General features: G+C 37.1%; 1 protein-coding gene across 1 annotated transcript; it reads right to left on the reverse strand.

The window, feature by feature from the left end:
• Positions 1-768: 768 nt before the first annotated feature.
• LOC134821656 (uncharacterized) lies at positions 769-17011 on the reverse strand. The gene is made up of 31 exons (XM_063832390.1): positions 16757-17011; positions 16294-16554; positions 15833-16093; positions 15373-15633; positions 14910-15170; positions 14450-14710; positions 13984-14244; positions 11440-11700; positions 10974-11234; positions 10515-10775; positions 10049-10309; positions 9583-9843; positions 9117-9377; positions 8651-8911; positions 8185-8445; positions 7719-7979; positions 7254-7514; positions 6788-7048; positions 6330-6590; positions 5864-6124; positions 5399-5659; positions 4933-5193; positions 4473-4733; positions 4015-4275; positions 3549-3809; positions 3083-3343; positions 2617-2877; positions 2151-2411; positions 1686-1946; positions 1220-1480; positions 769-1007 (listed from the first exon to the last, which is right to left on the reverse strand). The coding sequence occupies exons 1-31, from the start codon at positions 16899-16901 to the stop codon at positions 769-771; spliced, it is 7953 nt and encodes a 2650-aa protein (XP_063688460.1). The 5' UTR covers positions 16902-17011.
• Positions 17012-19240: the final 2229 nt, after the last annotated feature.

The following is a 19240-nucleotide window of genomic DNA, read 5'->3' on the forward strand; positions in this document are numbered from 1 at the left end:
AAGATTAGAAGTCGTTGATTTAATACTGTCTACAGAAATTACTCACATTGGTAAGTGTACCAGGTATTCGCTGCCATTTGTTGTGACCCGCATATCTATAGATCTGACCATGTCTGTTGACTCCCCATACAGACGAACCAGATGAAATTTGTACTAAGTTACCAGGTATTTTAGTCCAGCTTTTTCCTACGAGAACGTTTCTTTTTAATGACCAATCTAACAATACTCATTAACGATAAATATGGTTATTTCATATTCAATCTTCGCTAATTTGCAACAAATGTTGTTTGTTGATAAACTATTTCGTTTGATAAATTAATGATTAGTTCAATACCGTTACTGTTAAGCTTGTAGATATTTCCTCCCCTGTTAACACCCCACACGCCAGATCTTCCTTTGGAGATACGAATCAGTCTTCCTGGTATAGCTTGCCATTTAGCAGTAACTGCAACTCCAGATGTCACCTTAACTTTTCCACCTAAAGTGTTTAAAATCAAATCGATTGCTCATTATTCCAAATATTTCATACACTGCATGGTATAAACCTTAGCTAAATACTAAATTAGCATTTCCTTCTAGAATCTAGAAGTAGGCAAAGTATCTCAAAAGGCAAGAACAAAGTTTTTTATCAAGTTGATAATAGTTATAATAAAATCAGCAATTTTTGGATAAATTAAACAAAATAATAGTTATAATAAAATCAGCAATTTTTGGATAGATTATACAAGATCTTTAAAAAATGTTAATAAAAAAATGTTACAAATTATCTCAAAATCTGTTCTTACCTCGTTTAAGGACCATGTTAGCACTCAAAAGATGTCCTTTACCGGTCTTCCTTTTGGCTCCGTTGTGTTTCTTCTTCAACCAACAGTAACTGTCTTTCTTGCGCATTGTGAAAGAAGCGCAACCTTTCTGTTTTCTACAGTTGTTGTAACAATCTCGGAGACCCTTGCTTCGGAAGCTCCTGATGTCAGCACCCCAGTAGTCTACGTTATTTTCAACACGGGCTGAAACAAATTAAGTTATCATATCAATGCAGTTCATAACAACTGTAGATGGAATATAATTGGACTAATTTCATATCTTAGTTCAAGTTTATAAATCGTCATTCGTCATTCGTCATTATATTGATAAGTTGACTTCATGATCATGAAATTGGTTTTTTTCTTAACAATTGAAAATGAATAAAGCTGATTTATAAATTTTAAATTTTAATCACCTTCAGTCTTTGAGTTCAGAGAGTTGGAATTGCCAGTACGTTTTGCTAGAACCATGTTAGCACTCAAGAGATGTCCTTTACCGGTCTTCCTCCTGGCTCCGTTGTGTTTCTTCTTCAACCAACAGTAACTGTCTTTCTTACGCATTGTGAAAGAGGCGCAACCTTTCTGTTTTCTACAGTTGTTGTAACAATCTCGGAGACCCTTGCTTCGGAAGCTCCTGATGTCAGCACCCCAGTAGTCTACGTTATTTTCAACACGGGCTGAAACAAATTAGGTTATCATATCAATGCAGTTCATAACAACTGTAGATGGAATATAATTGGACTAATTTCATATCTTAGTTCAAGATTATAAATCGTCATTCGTCATCATATTGATAAGTTGACTTCATGATCATGAAATTGGTTTTTTTCTTAACAATTGAAAATGAATAAAGCTGATTTATAAATTTTAAATTTTAATCACCTTCAGTCTTTGAGTTCAGAGAGTTGGAATTGCCAGTACGTTTTGCTAGAACCATGTTAGCACTCAAGAGATGTCCTTTACCGGTCAACCTCCTGGCTCCGTTGTGTTTCTTCTTCAACCAACAGTAACTGTCTTTCTTACGCATTGTGAAAGAGGCGCAACCTTTCTGTTTTCTACAGTTGTTGTAACAATCTCGGAGACCCTTGCTTCGGAAGCTCCTGATGTCAGCACCCCAGTAGTCTACGTTATTTTCAACACGGGCTGAAACAAATTAGGTTATCATATCAATGCAGTTCATAACAACTGTAGATGGAATATAATTGGACTAATTTCATATCTTAGTTCAAGATTATAAATCGTCATTCATCATCATATTGATAAGTTGACTTCATGATCGTGAAATTGGTTTTTTCTTAACAATTGAAAATGAATAAAGCTGATTTATGAATCTTAAATTTTAATCACCTTCAGTCTTTGAGTTCAGAGAGTTGGCATTGCCAGTACGTTTTGCTAGAACCATGTTAGCACTCAAGAGATGTCCTTTACCGGTCATCCTCCTGGCTCCGTTGTGTTTCTTCTTCAACCAACAGTAACTGTCTTTCTTACGCATTGTGAAAGAGGCGCAACCTTTCTGTTTTCTACAGTTGTTGTAACAATCTCGGAGACCCTTGCTTCGGAAGCTCCTGATGTCAGCACCCCAGTAGTCTACGTTATTTTCAACACGGGCTGAAACAAATTAAGTTATCATATCAATGCAGTTCATAACAACTGTAGATGGAATATAATTGGACTAATTTCATATCTTAGTTCAAGATTATAAATCGTCATTCATCATCATATTGATAAGTTGACTTCATGATCGTGAAATTGGTTTTTTTCTTAACAATTGAAAATGAATAAAGCTTATTTATAAATTTTAAATTTTAATCACCTTCAGTCTTTGAGTTCAGAGAGTTGGAATTGCCAGTACGTTTTGCTAGAACCATGTTAGCACTCAAGAGATGTCCTTTACCGGTCTTCCTCCTGGCTCCGTTGTGTTTCTTCTTCAACCAACAGTAACTGTCTTTCTTGCGCATTGTGAAAGAGGCGCAACCTTTCTGTTTTCTACAGTTGTTGTAACAATCTCGGAGACCCTTGCTTCGGAAGCTCCTGATGTCAGCACCCCAGTAGTCTACGTTATTTTCAACACGGGCTGAAACAAATTAGGTTATCATATCAATGCAGTTCATAACAACTGTAGATGGAATATAATTGGACTAATTTCATATCTTAGTTCAAGATTATAATCGTCATTCATCATCATATTGATAAGTTGACTTCATGATCGTGAAATTGGTTTTTTTTCTTAACAATTGAAAATGAATAAAGCTGATTTATAAATTTTAAATTTTAATCACCTTCAGTCTTTGAGTTCAGAGAGTTGGAATTGCCAGTACGTTTTGCTAGAACCATGTTAGCACTCAAGAGATGTCCTTTACCGGTCAACCTCCTGGCTCCGTTGTGTTTCTTCTTCAACCAACAGTAACTGTCTTTCTTACGCATTGTGAAAGAGGCGCAACCTTTCTGTTTTCTACAGTTGTTGTAACAATCTCGGAGACCCTTGCTTCGGAAGCTCCTGATGTCAGCACCCCAGTAGTCTACGTTATTTTCAACACGGGCTGAAACAAATTAGGTTATCATATCAATGCAGTTCATAACAACTGTAGATGGAATATAATTGGACTAATTTCATATCTTAGTTCAAGATTATAATCGTCATTCGTCATCATATCGATAAATTGACTTCATGATCGTGAAATTGGTTTTTTTTCTTAACAATTGAAAATGAATAAAGCTGATTTATAAATTTTAAATTTTAATCACCTTCAGTCTTTGAGTTCAGAGAGTTGGCATTGCCAGTACGTTTTGCTAGAACCATGTTAGCACTCAAGAGATGTCCTTTACCGGTCAACCTCCTGGCTCCGTTGTGTTTCTTCTTCAACCAACAGTAACTGTCTTTCTTACGCATTGTGAAAGAGGCGCAACCTTTCTGTTTTCTACAGTTGTTGTAACAATCTCGGAGACCCTTGCTTCGGAAGCTCCTGATGTCAGCACCCCAGTAGTCTACGTTATTTTCAACACGGGCTGAAACAAATTAGGTTATCATATCAATGTAGTTCATATCAACTGTAGATGGAATATAATTGGACTAATTTCATATCTTAGTTCAAGATTATAAATCGTCATTCGTCATCATATTGATAAGTTGACTTCATGATCGTGAAATTGGTTTTTTTCTTAACAATTGAAAATGAATAAAGCTGATTTATAAATTTTAAATTTTAATCACCTTCAGTCTTTGAGTTCAGAGAGTTGGAATTGCCAGTACGTTTTGCTAGAACCATGTTAGCACTCAAGAGATGTCCTTTACCGGTCAACCTCCTGGCTCCGTTGTGTTTCTTCTTCAACCAACAGTAACTGTCTTTCTTGCGCATTGTGAAAGAGGCGCAACCTTTCTGTTTTCTACAGTTGTTGTAACAATCTCGGAGACCCTTGCTTCGGAAGCTCCTGATGTCAGCACCCCAGTAGTCTACGTTATTTTCAACACGGGCTGAAACAAATTAGGTTATCATATCAATGCAGTTCATAACAACTGTAGATGGAATATAATTGGACTAATTTCATATCTTAGTTCAAGATTATAAATGATCACAATATTGATAAGTTGACTTCGTGATCGTGAAATTGGTTTTTTCATAGCAATAGAAAAAGAATAAAACCGATTTATAACTCTTCAATTTTAATCACCTTCAGTCTTTGAGTTCAGAGAGTTGGCATTGCCAGTACGTTTTGCTAGAACCATGTTAGCACTCAAGAGATGTCCTTTACCGGTCTTCCTCCTGGCTCCGTTGTGTTTCTTCTTCAACCAACAGTAACTGTCTTTCTTGCGCATTGTGAAAGAGGCGCAACCTTTCTGTTTTCTACAGTTGTTGTAACAATCTCGGAGACCCTTGCTTCGGAAGCTCCTGATGTCAGCACCCCAGTAGTCTACGTTATTTTCAACACGGGCTGAAACAAATTAGGTTATCATATCAATGCTGTTCATAACAACTGTAGATGGAATATAATTAGAATAATTTCAGATCTTAGTTCAAGATCATAAATGGTCACAATATTGATAAGTTGAATTCGTGATGGTAAACTTGGTTTTTTTCATAGCAATATGAAAAAGAATAAAACCGATTTATAACTCTTCAATTTTAACCACCTTCAGTCTTTGAGTTCAGAGAGTTGGCATTGCCAGTACGTTTTGCTAGAACCATGTTAGCACTCAAGAGATGTCCTTTACCGGTCTTCCTCCTGGCTCCGTTGTGTTTCTTCTTCAACCAACAGTAACTGTCTTTCTTGCGCATTGTGAAAGAAGCGCAACCTTTCTGTTTTCTACAGTTGTTGTAACAATCTCGGAGACCCTTGCTTCGGAAGCTCCTGATGTCAGCACCCCAGTAGTCTACGTTATTTTCAACACGGGCTGAAACAAATTAAGTTATCATATCAAGGCGGTTCATAACAACTGTAGATGGAATATAATTGGACTAATTTCATATCTTAGTTCAAGATTATAAATCGTCATTCGTCATCATATTGATAAGTTGACTTCATGATCATGAAATTGGTTTTTTTCTTAACAATTGAAAATGAATAAAGCTGATTTATAAATTTTAAATTTTAATCACCTTCAGTCTTTGAGTTTAGAGAGTTGGAATTGCCAGTACGTTTTGCTAGAACCATGTTAGCACTCAAGAGATGTCCTTTACCGGTCAACCTCCTGGCTCCGTTGTGTTTCTTCTTCAACCAACAGTAACTGTCTTTCTTGCGCATTGTGAAAGAGGCGCAACCTTTCTGTTTTCTACAGTTGTTGTAACAATCTCGGAGACCCTTGCTTCGGAAGCTCCTGATGTCAGCACCCCAGTAGTCTACGTTATTTTCAACACGGGCTGAAACAAATTAGGTTATCATATCAATGCAGTTCATAACAACTGTAGATGGAATATAATTGGACTAATTTCATATCTTAGTTCAAGATTATAAATCGTCATTCGTCATTATATTGATAAGTTGACTTCATGATCGTGAAATTTGTTTTTTCATAGCAATAGGAAAAGAATAAAACCGATTTATAACTCTTCAATTTTAATCACCTTCAGTCTTTGAGTTCAGAGAGTTGGCATTGCCAGTAAGTTTTGCTAGAACCATGTTAGCACTCAAGAGATGTCCTTTACCGGTCTTCCTCCTGGCTCCGTTGTGTTTCTTCTTCAACCAACAGTAACTGTCTTTCTTACGCATTGTGAAAGAGGCGCAACCTTTCTGTTTTCTACAGTTGTTGTAACAATCTCGGAGACCCTTGCTTCGGAAGCTCCTGATGTCAGCACCCCAGTAGTCTACGTTATTTTCAACACGGGCTGAAACAAATTAAGTTATCATATCAAGGCGGTTCATAACAACTGTAGATGGAATATAATTGGACTAATTTCATATCTTAGTTCAAGATTATAAATCGTCATTCGTCAGCATATTGATAAGTTGACTTCATGATCGTGAAATTGGTTTTTTTCTTAACAATTGAAAATGAATAAAGCTGATTTATAAATTTTAAATTTTAATCACCTTCAGTCCTTGAGCTCAGAGAGTTGGCATTGCCAGTACGTTTTGCTAGAACCATGTTAGCACTCAAGAGATGTCCTTTACCGGTCAACCTCCTGGCTCCGTTGTGTTTCTTCTTCAACCAACAGTAACTGTCTTTCTTGCGCATTGTGAAAGAAGCGCAACCTTTCTGTTTTCTACAGTTGTTGTAACAATCTCGGAGACCCTTGCTTCGGAAGCTCCTGATGTCAGCACCCCAGTAGTCTACGTTATTTTCAACACGGGCTGAAACAAATTAGGTTATCATATCAATGCTGTTCATAACAACTGTAGATGGAATATAATTGGACTAATTTCAGATCTTAGTTCAAGATCATAATGGTCACAATATTGATAAGTTGACTTCGTGATGGTGAACTTGGTTTTTTTCATAGCAATAGAAAAAGAATAAAACCGATTTATAACTCTTCAATTATAATCACCTTCAGTCTTTGAGTTCAGAGAGTTGGCATTGCCAGTACGTTTTGCTAGAACCATGTTAGCACTCAAGAGATGTCCTTTACCGGTCTTCCTCCTGGCTCCGTTGTGTTTCTTCTTCAACCAACAGTAACTGTCTTTCTTACGCATTGTGAAAGAGGCGCAACCTTTCTGTTTTCTACAGTTGTTGTAACAATCTCGGAGACCCTTGCTTCGGAAGCTCCTGATGTCAGCACCCCAGTAGTCTACGTTATTTTCAACACGGGCTGAAACAAATTAGGTTATCATATCAATGCTGTTCATAACAACTGTAGATGGAATATAATTGGACTAATTTCATATCTTAGTTCAAGATTATAAATCGTCATTCGTCATCATATTGATAAGTTGACTTCATGATCATGAAATTGGTTTTTTTCTTAACAATTGAAAATGAATAAAGCTGATTTATAAATTTTAAATTTTAATCACCTTCAGTCTTTGAGTTTAGAGAGTTGGAATTGCCAGTACGTTTTGCTAGAACCATGTTAGCACTCAAGAGATGTCCTTTACCGGTCAACCTCCTGGCTCCGTTGTGTTTCTTCTTCAACCAACAGTAACTGTCTTTCTTGCGCATTGTGAAAGAGGCGCAACCTTTCTGTTTTCTACAGTTGTTGTAACAATCTCGGAGACCCTTGCTTCGGAAGCTCCTGATGTCAGCACCCCAGTAGTCTACGTTATTTTCAACACGGGCTGAAACAAATTAGGTTATCATATCAATGCAGTTCATAACAACTGTAGATGGAATATAATTGGACTAATTTCATATCTTAGTTCAAGATTATAAATCGTCATTCGTCATTATATTGATAAGTTGACTTCATGATCGTGAAATTTGTTTTTTCATAGCAATAGGAAAAGAATAAAACCGATTTATAACTCTTCAATTTTAATCACCTTCAGTCTTTGAGTTCAGAGAGTTGGCATTGCCAGTAAGTTTTGCTAGAACCATGTTAGCACTCAAGAGATGTCCTTTACCGGTCTTCCTCCTGGCTCCGTTGTGTTTCTTCTTCAACCAACAGTAACTGTCTTTCTTACGCATTGTGAAAGAGGCGCAACCTTTCTGTTTTCTACAGTTGTTGTAACAATCTCGGAGACCCTTGCTTCGGAAGCTCCTGATGTCAGCACCCCAGTAGTCTACGTTATTTTCAACACGGGCTGAAACAAATTAGGTTATCATATCAATGCGGTTCATAACAACTGTAGATGGAATATAATTGGACTAATTTCATATCTTAGTTCAAGATTATAAATCGTCATTCGTCAGCATATTGATAAGTTGACTTCATGATCGTGAAATTGGTTTTTTTCTTAACAATTGAAAATGAATAAAGCTGATTTATAAATTTTAAATTTTAATCACCTTCAGTCTTTGAGTTCAGAGAGTTGGCATTGCCAGTACGTTTTGCTAGAACCATGTTAGCACTCAAGAGATGTCCTTTACCGGTCAACCTCCTGGCTCCGTTGTGTTTCTTCTTCAACCAACAGTAACTGTCTTTCTTGCGCATTGTGAAAGAGGCGCAACCTTTCTGTTTTCTACAGTTGTTGTAACAATCTCGGAGACCCTTGCTTCGGAAGCTCCTGATGTCAGCACCCCAGTAGTCTACGTTATTTTCAACACGGGCTGAAACAAATTAGGTTATCATATCAATGCGGTTCATAACAACTGTAGATGGAATATAATTGGACTAATTTCATATCTTAGTTCAAGATTATAAATCGTCATTCGTCAGCATATTGATAAGTTGACTTCATGATCGTGAAATTGGTTTTTTTCTTAACAATTGAAAATGAATAAAGCTGATTTATAAATTTTAAATTTTAATCACCTTCAGTCTTTGAGTTCAGAGAGTTGGCATTGCCAGTACGTTTTGCTAGAACCATGTTAGCACTCAAGAGATGTCCTTTACCGGTCAACCTCCTGGCTCCGTTGTGTTTCTTCTTCAACCAACAGTAACTGTCTTTCTTGCGCATTGTGAAAGAGGCGCAACCTTTCTGTTTTCTACAGTTGTTGTAACAATCTCGGAGACCCTTGCTTCGGAAGCTCCTGATGTCAGCACCCCAGTAGTCTACGTTATTTTCAACACGGGCTGAAACAAATTAGGTTATCATATCAAGGCGGTTCATAACAACTGTAGATGGAATATAATTGGACTAATTTCATATCTTAGTTCAAGATTATAAATCGTCATTCGTCAGCATATTGATAAGTTGACTTCATGATCATGAAATTGGTTTTTTTCTTAACAATTGAAAATGAATAAAGCTGATTTATAAATTTTAAATTTTAATCACCTTCAGTCTTTGAGTTCAGAGAGTTGGCATTGCCAGTACGTTTTGCTAGAACCATGTTAGCACTCAAGAGATGTCCTTTACCGGTCAACCTCCTGGCTCCGTTGTGTTTCTTCTTCAACCAACAGTAACTGTCTTTCTTGCGCATTGTGAAAGAGGCGCAACCTTTCTGTTTTCTACAGTTGTTGTAACAATCTCGGAGACCCTTGCTTCGGAAGCTCCTGATGTCAGCACCCCAGTAGTCTACGTTATTTTCAACACGGGCTGAAACAAATTAGGTTATCATATCAATGCGGTTCATAACAACTGTAGATGGAATATAATTGGACTAATTTCATATCTTAGTTCAAGATTATAAATCGTCATTCGTCAGCATATTGATAAGTTGACTTCATGATCGTGAAATTGGTTTTTTTCTTAACAATTGAAAATGAATAAAGCTGATTTATAAATTTTAAATTTTAATCACCTTCAGTCCTTGAGTTCAGAGAGTTGGCATTGCCAGTACGTTTTGCTAGAACCATGTTAGCACTCAAGAGATGTCCTTTACCGGTCAACCTCCTGGCTCCGTTGTGTTTCTTCTTCAACCAACAGTAACTTTCTTTCTTGCGCATTGTGAAAGAGGCGCAACCTTTCTGTTTTCTACAGTTGTTGTAACAATCTCGGAGACCCTTGCTTCGGAAGCTCCTGATGTCAGCACCCCAGTAGTCTACGTTATTTTCAACACGGGCTGAAACAAATTAGGTTATCATATCAATGCGGTTCATAACAACTGTAGATGGAATATAATTGGACTAATTTCATATCTTAGTTCAAGATTATAAATCGTCATTCGTCAGCATATTGATAAGTTGACTTCATGATCGTGAAATTGGTTTTTTTCTTAACAATTGAAAATGAATAAAGCTGATTTATAAATTTTAAATTTTAATCACCTTCAGTCCTTGAGTTCAGAGAGTTGGCATTGCCAGTACGTTTTGCTAGAACCATGTTAGCACTCAAGAGATGTCCTTTACCGGTCTTCCTCCTGGCTCCGTTGTGTTTCTTCTTCAACCAACAGTAACTGTCTTTCTTACGCATTGTGAAAGAGGCGCAACCTTTCTGTTTTCTACAGTTGTTGTAACAATCTCGGAGACCCTTGCTTCGGAAGCTCCTGATGTCAGCACCCCAGTAGTCTACGTTATTTTCAACACGGGCTGAAACAAATTAGGTTATCATATCAATGCAGTTCATAACAACTGTAGATGGAATATAATTGGACTAATTTCATATCTTAGTTCAAGATTATAAATCGTCATTCGTCATCATATTGATAAGTTGACTTCATGATCATGAAATTGGTTTTTTTCTTAACAATTGAAAATGAATAAAGCTGATTTATAAATTTTAAATTTTAATCACCTTCAGTCTTTGAGTTCAGAGAGTTGGAATTGCCAGTACGTTTTGCTAGAACCATGTTAGCACTCAAGAGATGTCCTTTACCGGTCAACCTCCTGGCTCCGTTGTGTTTCTTCTTCAACCAACAGTAACTGTCTTTCTTGCGCATTGTGAAAGAGGCGCAACCTTTCTGTTTTCTACAGTTGTTGTAACAATCTCGGAGACCCTTGCTTCGGAAGCTCCTGATGTCAGCACCCCAGTAGTCTACGTTATTTTCAACACGGGCTGAAACAAATTAGGTTATCATATCAATGCAGTTCATAACAACTGTAGATGGAATATAATTGGACTAATTTCATATCTTAGTTCAAGATTATAAATGATCACAATATTGATAAGTTTACTTCGTGATGGTGAACATAACAATTTTCATAGCAATAGAAAAAGAATAAAACCGATTTATAACTCTTCAATTTTAACCACCTTCAGTCTTTGAGTTCAGAGAGTTGGCATTGCCAGTACGTTTTGCTAGAACCATGTTAGCACTCAAGAGATGTCCTTTACCGGTCAACCTCCTGGCTCCGTTGTGTTTCTTCTTCAACCAACAGTAACTGTCTTTCTTGCGCATTGTGAAAGAGGCGCAACCTTTCTGTTTTCTACAGTTGTTGTAACAATCTCGGAGACCCTTGCTTCGGAAGCTCCTGATGTCAGCACCCCAGTAGTCTACGTTATTTTCAACACGGGCTGAAACAAATTAGGTTATCATATCAATGCAGTTCATAACAACTGTAGATGGAATATAATTGGACTAATTTCATATCTTAGTTCAAGATTATAAATCGTCATTCGTCATCATATCGATAAATTGACTTCATGATCGTGAAATTGGTTTTTTTCTTAACAATTGAAAATGAATAAAGCTGATTTATAAATTTTAAATTTTAATCACCTTCAGTCTTTGAGTTCAGAGAGTTGGCATTGCCAGTACGTTTTGCTAGAACCATGTTAGCACTCAAGAGATGTCCTTTACCGGTCTTCCTCCTGGCTCCGTTGTGTTTCTTCTTCAACCAACAGTAACTGTCTTTCTTACGCATTGTGAAAGAGGCGCAACCTTTCTGTTTTCTACAGTTGTTGTAACAATCTCGGAGACCCTTGCTTCGGAAGCTCCTGATGTCAGCACCCCAGTAGTCTACGTTATTTTCAACACGGGCTGAAACAAATTAGGTTATCATATCAATGCAGTTCATATCAACTGTAGATGGAATATACAGAATCAATAGTTCCCACAGTCAGACAACGAATGAGTTTAAAAATTCCAACAAAATCTTTATAACATCATTGGTAAAACATTTTCGGACATCTTCAGTACCTAATAAAGATAAGGGTTAATACTCCAATTATATCAGAAAATTATAAATTGAACTAAAGGATGTTAGCTGTAAAAAGAAGCCAAACTCTCAAAAATGGAATGGGAAGCACTCGGGTATGGGGGGTTGTGAGGCCCCAACTAGTCGGAAAAATATACTAGTCCCTGCATTAAGGGTGAAATAATTTAAGGACCATTGTCAAAAGTTTTATTTTCAAATAAAAGTGGCATACCAAAAGGATCACATGAATTAATACCATATGGTTTCAAAGTTCTGAGTTTTTGTATAAGTAGATGTTCGTTAACTTCTAAATTACTAGGACTAGAATTCTTTAGGATAAAAACATTATAAGAAGCATCAAAATCAGGTCTATTGGAAAGGTTATGTGAGTCTATAAGGTGAGCTGCTAAACTATAGGTGTCACTATCATCAGATAAAAAATCATCACTAAGTTTTAAGGAAGGGTCTTTCAATAATTTATAATAGTTAGCTCTATGTTCGGTTACTCTTTCATGCAAAGTCCTAATGGTACGTCCATCATAGCAGAAAGGAGATGGACATAATTTACAAATGAATATATAGACTATGTTGTAGCTAGAACAGGTCCCTGGAGCTTGTCTTATCTTGACTCCATTAATACACTTTTCACTTCCTATCATTGCACAACACTTACAATTTCTTTGATGGCAAGGTTCTGTTTTTGTTATAGTGTTATTCTCTGCGTGCAATTGTGGGTTGAGGAGTCTTCTCCGCAAAGATGCGCCTGATCGTTTAACATAACTGAATAGTCTTTTGCCGGTGTTTCTATCCTTGTTGGAGGTCTCCGTTGTACTTGTCGTGTCGGTGTTAGAGGTAGACGACAAACTCGGAGAAGTCTCTATGGTGGACTCAAACTTTTCAATTACGTCTATCAGTGCCGCGTCACCTCCGAAGGTGGAGATAACACGTATTGTGTTATCAGGGGACACAGGGAGCATTATAGAACTGTTCGAGGTATCCCTGCAGGTGGGGAGCCTGCGTTCGAATGTTTTCACCTTCGAAGAGATGTTGTTGATCATCTTTTTCGGGTAGTTTGAGTTCGAAAAGCACTCTTTCAGCTCGTCGATTCTTAGGGCTAACCTATCATTGTCATTGATGATACGGCGGAGACGGAGACATTGGGAATAGATGATGCTGCTGTAGACGTGGTTAGGATGGGTGGATCCAAAGTATAGTTAAGACCTAGAATCAGTTTCCTTTACATACAGGTCAGTCTGGAGGTTTCCATCGACGTCAAATGTAAATTGTATGTCGAGGAAACAAGTAAATCCTCCAGGGTCTTCGATGCTGAACTCATCTATATTAAGACCTACAGTACTACTGAGTCTCGAGTTGACATTAGAGATAAATTCTGAAAACTGTCTTTTTGTTCCATCAAAAAAACCCGCTCCATCGTCTATGTATCTTTTTACTGTTGACACGTTTTTCATCAAGTGTTCATCAGAATATACTACTTTTCTCATGTAATAGTAAACTGCTATATTCGCAATTTGTACACAGAGGCTTCCTCCCGTTGGTATTCCGACTAGTTGTTGGTAGCAATCACCTTCAAATTGGCCAATAGAAGCTCTGAAGCTGAGGTCTACGAGGGCAAGGATCCATTGTTTGAACTCCTCACTCCATTCCGTTCGACATTCAGTCATAGCAACAGTTAGGGCTTCCATCGCCAAATCGGGTTTAAGAGAATCGTATAATGCCTTGTAGTCAAAAGCAAAGCTTCTGAGCCGGCGTTTAGTATTGTGATCAAATGAACTGTTGATGCCGTCTAACCAGTTAAGTGCATCTCCAGAGTCGATAAGTAGATCCCCACAAAATTCACGTTCCAATGAGCGTAAAAATGTGTCAGCAAGGTAAACATCTGAACGTCTTGTAACTCCCTCTTGGAGTGCTGTAATAAGCCTTGCGGGTGGCTCAACACCAGGTTTCAAAGATGGAATATAATTGGACTAATTTCATATCTTAGTTCAAGATTATAAATCGTCATTCGTCATCATATTGATAAGTTGACTTCATGATGGTTAAATTGGTTTTTTTCTTAACAATTGAAAATGAATAAAGCTGATTTATAAATTTCAAATTTTAATCACCTTCAGTCTTTGAGTTCAGAGAGTTGGAATTGCCAGTACGTTTTGCTAGAACCATGTTAGCACTCAAGAGATGTCCTTTACCGGTCAACCTCCTGGCTCCGTTGTGTTTCTTCTTCAACCAACAGTAACTGTCTTTCTTGCGCATGGTGAAAGAGGCGCAACCTTTCTGTTTTCTACAGTTGTTGTAACAATCTCTGAGACCCTTGCTTCGGAAGCTCCTGATGTCAGCACCCCAGTAGTCTACGTTATTTTCAACACGGGCTGAAACAAATTAGGTTATCATATCAAGGCGGCTTATAACAATTAACAACTGTAGATAGAATATAACTAGACTAATTTCAGATCTTAGTTCAAGATCATAAAGGTCATCATATTGATAAATTGACTTCTTGATGATGAAATTGTTTTTTTTTCTTAACAATTGAAAATGAATAAAGCCGATTTATAACTCTTTAATTTTAAACACCTTCAGTCCTTGAGTTCAGAGAGTTGGCATTGCCAGTACGTTTTGCTAGAACCATGTTAGCACTCAAGAGATGTCTTTTATTGGTCAACCTCCTAGCTCCGTTGTGTTTCTTCTTCAACCAACAGTAACTGTCTCTCTTGCGCATTGTGAAAGAGGCACAACCTTTCTGTTTTCTACAGTTGTTGTAACAATCTCGGAGACCCTTGCTTCGGAAGTTCCTGATGTCAGCACCCCAGTAGTCTACGTTATTTTCAACACGGGCTGAAACAAATTAAGTTATCATATCAAGGCGGCTTATAACAACTGTAGATAGAATATAACTAATCTAATTTCAGATCTTAGTTCAAGATCATAAATGGTCATCATATTGATAAATTGACTTCTTGACGATGAAATTGTTCTTTTTTCTTAACAATTGAAAATGAATAAAGCCGATTTATAACTCTTTAATTTTAAACACCTTCAGTCCTTGAGTTCAGAGAGTTGGCATTGCCAGTACGTTTTGCTAGAACCATGTTAGCACTCAAGAGATGTCTTTTATTGGTCAACCTCCTGGCTCCGTTGTGTTTCTTCTTCAACCAACAGTAACTGTCTCTCTTGCGCATTGTGAAAGAGGCACAACCTTTCTGTTTTCTACAGTTGTTGTAACAATCTCGGAGACCCTTGCTTCGGAAGTTCCTGATGTCAGCACCCCAGTAGTCTACGTTATTTTCAACACGGGCTGAAACAAATTAAGTTATCATATCAAGGCGGCTTATAACAACTGTAGATAGAATATAACTGGACTAATTTCAGATCTTAGTTCAAGATCATAAATGGTCATCATATTGATAAATTGACTTCTTGATGATGAAATTGTTTTTTTTTTTCCTTAACATTTGAAAATGAATAAAGCCGATTTATAACTCTTTAATTTTAAACACCTTCAGTCCTTGAGTTCAGAGAGTTGGCATTGCCAGTACGTTTTGCTAGAACCATGTTAGCACTTAAGAGATGTCTTTTATTGGTCAACCTCCTGGCTCCGTTGTGTTTCTTCTTCAACCAACAGTAACTGTCTCTCTTGCGCATTGTGAAAGAGGCACAACCTTTCTGTTTTCTACAGTTGTTGTAACAATCTCGGAGACCCTTGCTTCGGAAGTTCCTGATGTCAGCACCCCAGTAGTCTACGTTATTTTCAACACGGGCTGAAACAAATTAAGTTATCATATCAAGGCGGCTTATAACAACTGTAGATAGAATATAACTAGACTAATTTCAGATCTTAGTTCAAGATCATAAATGGTCATCATATTGATAAATTGACTTCTTGACGATGAAATTGTTTTTTTTTCTTAACAATTGAAAATGAATAAAGCCGATTTATAACTCTTTAATTTTAAACACCTTCAGTCCTTGAGTTCAGAGAGTTGGCATTGCCAGTACGTTTTGCTAGAACCATGTTAGCACTCAAGAGATGTCTTTTATTGGTCAACCTCCTGGCTCCGTTGTGTTTCTTCTTCAACCAACAGTAACTGTCTCTCTTGCGCATTGTGAAAGAGGCACAACCTTTCTGTTTTCTACAGTTGTTGTAACAATCTCGGAGACCCTTGCTTCGGAAGTTCCTGATGTCAGCACCCCAGTAGTCTACGTTATTTTCAACACGGGCTGAAACAAATTAAGTTATCATATCAAGGCGGCTTATAACAACTGTAGATAAAATATAACTGGACTAATTTCAGATCTTAGTTCAAGATCATAAATGCTCATCATATTGATAAATTGACTTCTTGATGATGAAATTGTTTTTTTTTCCTTAACATTTGAAAATGAATAAAGCCGATTTATAACTCTTTAATTTTAAACACCTTCAGTCCTTGAGTTCAGAGAGTTGGCATTGCCAGTACGTTTTGCTAGAACCATGTTAGCACTTAAGAGATGTCTTTTATTGGTCAACCTCCTGGCTCCGTTGTGTTTCTTCTTCAACCAACAGTAACTGTCTCTCTTGCGCATTGTGAAAGAGGCACAACCTTTCTGTTTTCTACAGTTGTTGTAACAATCTCGGAGACCCTTGCTTCGGAAGTTCCTGATGTCAGCACCCCAGTAGTCTACGTTATTTTCAACACGGGCTGAAACAAATTAAGTTATCATATCAAGGCGGCTTATAACAACTGTAGATAGAATATAACTGGACTAATTTCAGATCTTAGTTCAAGATCATAAATGCTCATCATATTGATAAATTGACTTCTTGATGATGAAATTGTTTTTTTTTTTCCTTAACATTTGAAAATGAATAAAGCCGATTTATAACTCTTTAATTTTAAACACCTTCAGTCCTTGAGTTCAGAGAGTTGGCATTGCCAGTACGTTTTGCTAGAACCATGTTAGCACTTAAGAGATGTCTTTTATTGGTCAACCTCCTGGCTCCGTTGTGTTTCTTCTTCAACCAACAGTAACTGTCTCTCTTGCGCATTGTGAAAGAGGCACAACCTTTCTGTTTTCTACAGTTGTTGTAACAATCTCGGAGACCCTTGCTTCGGAAGTTCCTGATGTCAGCACCCCAGTAGTCTACGTTATTTTCAACACGGGCTGAAACAATTTGAATTATCATATGTAGGTGACACAACTTGATGCTCAAGTTGTATCTGTATTGATTTATAACTCAAACAGTTGGAGTTTTAAGAAAGTAACCATGGAGAAAATAGACACACTTCATCGTAGACACCTGAGGTCCATTTTAAACATCAAATGGCCTAAAGGTACGATAAGCAACAAAGCATTGTATGAAAGGTGCATAGTTGAAAAGTTATCCAAGCGTATCTAACACCAGCTGTGGAAGATGTTCGGACACATTCTAAGGAGTATGGAGAACACCCCAGCCCAAACGGCTTTCTCTTTTGCTATTGAATCAGATAATTCATTTAATGGAAGATTGGGGAGACCTAGAATGAACTTGTTGTCTATTTTAAGAAGTGATTTAAGTAGTAGAAATCTGCACATAGATAACTTGCATGAATTAAACGAAATCAAAGATATAGCTGCATGCAACAGATGTTGGGAAAATCTGTTTCAAGGGTACAGTTTACCGCATTAAGGTATTTTTATGAATCATTTTTGTCGGTAAGATCCTGTTTTATAATAATAATAATATGTAGGTGGTTTTTTTAACTGCAGATGAATGTAACTGGTCATTCGGATATTAATTCAAAATCATAAACCATCATCATATTCATAAGTTGACAATGACTTCGTGATCATGAAATTGGTTTTTTCTGCATTAACAATAGAAAAACGAATAAAGCCGATTTATAACTTTTCAATTTTAATCACCTTCAGTCTTTGAGTTCAAGGAATTCATATTCCCTTGACGTCCTGAAAGTTGAATTCATGAGGGAATAAAGTATTAGAGATGACGAAGTTATCAAGCATTTTATTTATCTCGTTAACAAAATTGACTGGGTGATTATGTGATTACTTAATCAACGACCAAACCCCCCCCCCCCCCCCCCCCCCCCCCCGTAATCACTAATCAACCTTACCGCGGAAGCTCTGACATCTTCCATGGGGACATGGCTTGTGTTGGTCTCCCGCGCAGCACAAACTGTCTCTCTGAATCACACTGCCGTCACACTTGGCACCCTGAGGTTTGTAGTGCTTCTCCTTGTTCGATTTACAACAGTGCTGGCCGTTGTAGTAGACGTGTGGATGGGAAGGAGGACATTGAGCTGAAAAATTATTTGTAACAATAATGTGCAACGGGGTGGTTAACGGGGTCACCTAATCACGTGAGTAGGTAAACCAATCACCTGATCACACGTAATAAATAAACTCGTTATGCTTCATATCTCGGTCTTATATCTTATACAAAAACTAAGAACTTTGAAACCTTATGGTATTAATTCATGTGATCCTTTTGGTATGCCACTTTTATTTGAAAATAAAACTTTTGATAATGGTCCTTAAATTATTTCACCCTTATATATATTAATGCAGGGACTAGTATTTTTCTACTAGTTGGGGCCTCACAACCCCCCATACCCGAGTGCTTCCCATTCCCTTTTTAAGAGTTTGACTTCTTTTTACCTAACATCCTTTCGTTTTAATTATAATTTTCTGATTTAATTGGAGTATTAACCCTTATCTTTATTAGGTACTGAAAATTTCCGAAAATGTTTCACCAATGATGTTATAAAGATTTTGTTGGAACTTTTTAACTCATTCGTTGTCTGACTGTGGGAACTATTGATTTTTGATCATATCTCGGTCATCTGAGAAGCTACAGTTCTAATTTTTTTCAGGACAAACGTTATTCAAATGGCCAAACACAATTTAATAAAATTTGGCTCAATCCGACTATCCAAACTATCAAATAAATGCAAAAATGAACGTTCATTTGAAAAAAAATGAACTCGAATATTTTTCTATTTGACAAATTCCTCGAACCAGTGGTGGTAGTAAGTCATACCAGAAAAAATTATTTCAATTGGGCACTCAGTGACTGAGCTATTAAGGCCAACGTATATTGTACACTACTTTTGGCCCACCCTGTATCAATAAATATTGAGTATTGACGCAATAAAGTATTTGTTGGCAATTTAACTATGAAGATGCTCACATTTCTAACATCTTGTTATAAATTTACTTCATTAAATTCACATGCTAAAAAGCTGTGTTCGAAATTTGGATTTTGAACTGAATAATCACAATGCTGGCAAGCATTACCGTTGCCCTTATATTCACAACACTATTTACCCCCTATACTATTATATCCCCTTTATTGTTTTCCAGGCATTACTCATCGAAAGTAGTTCA

This window comes from Bolinopsis microptera, chromosome 1, assembly GCF_026151205.1.
Source record: "Bolinopsis microptera isolate Bmic1 chromosome 1, MBARI_Bmic_1.0, whole genome shotgun sequence".
In the NCBI taxonomy this organism is placed as follows: domain Eukaryota; kingdom Metazoa; phylum Ctenophora; class Tentaculata; order Lobata; family Bolinopsidae; genus Bolinopsis; species Bolinopsis microptera.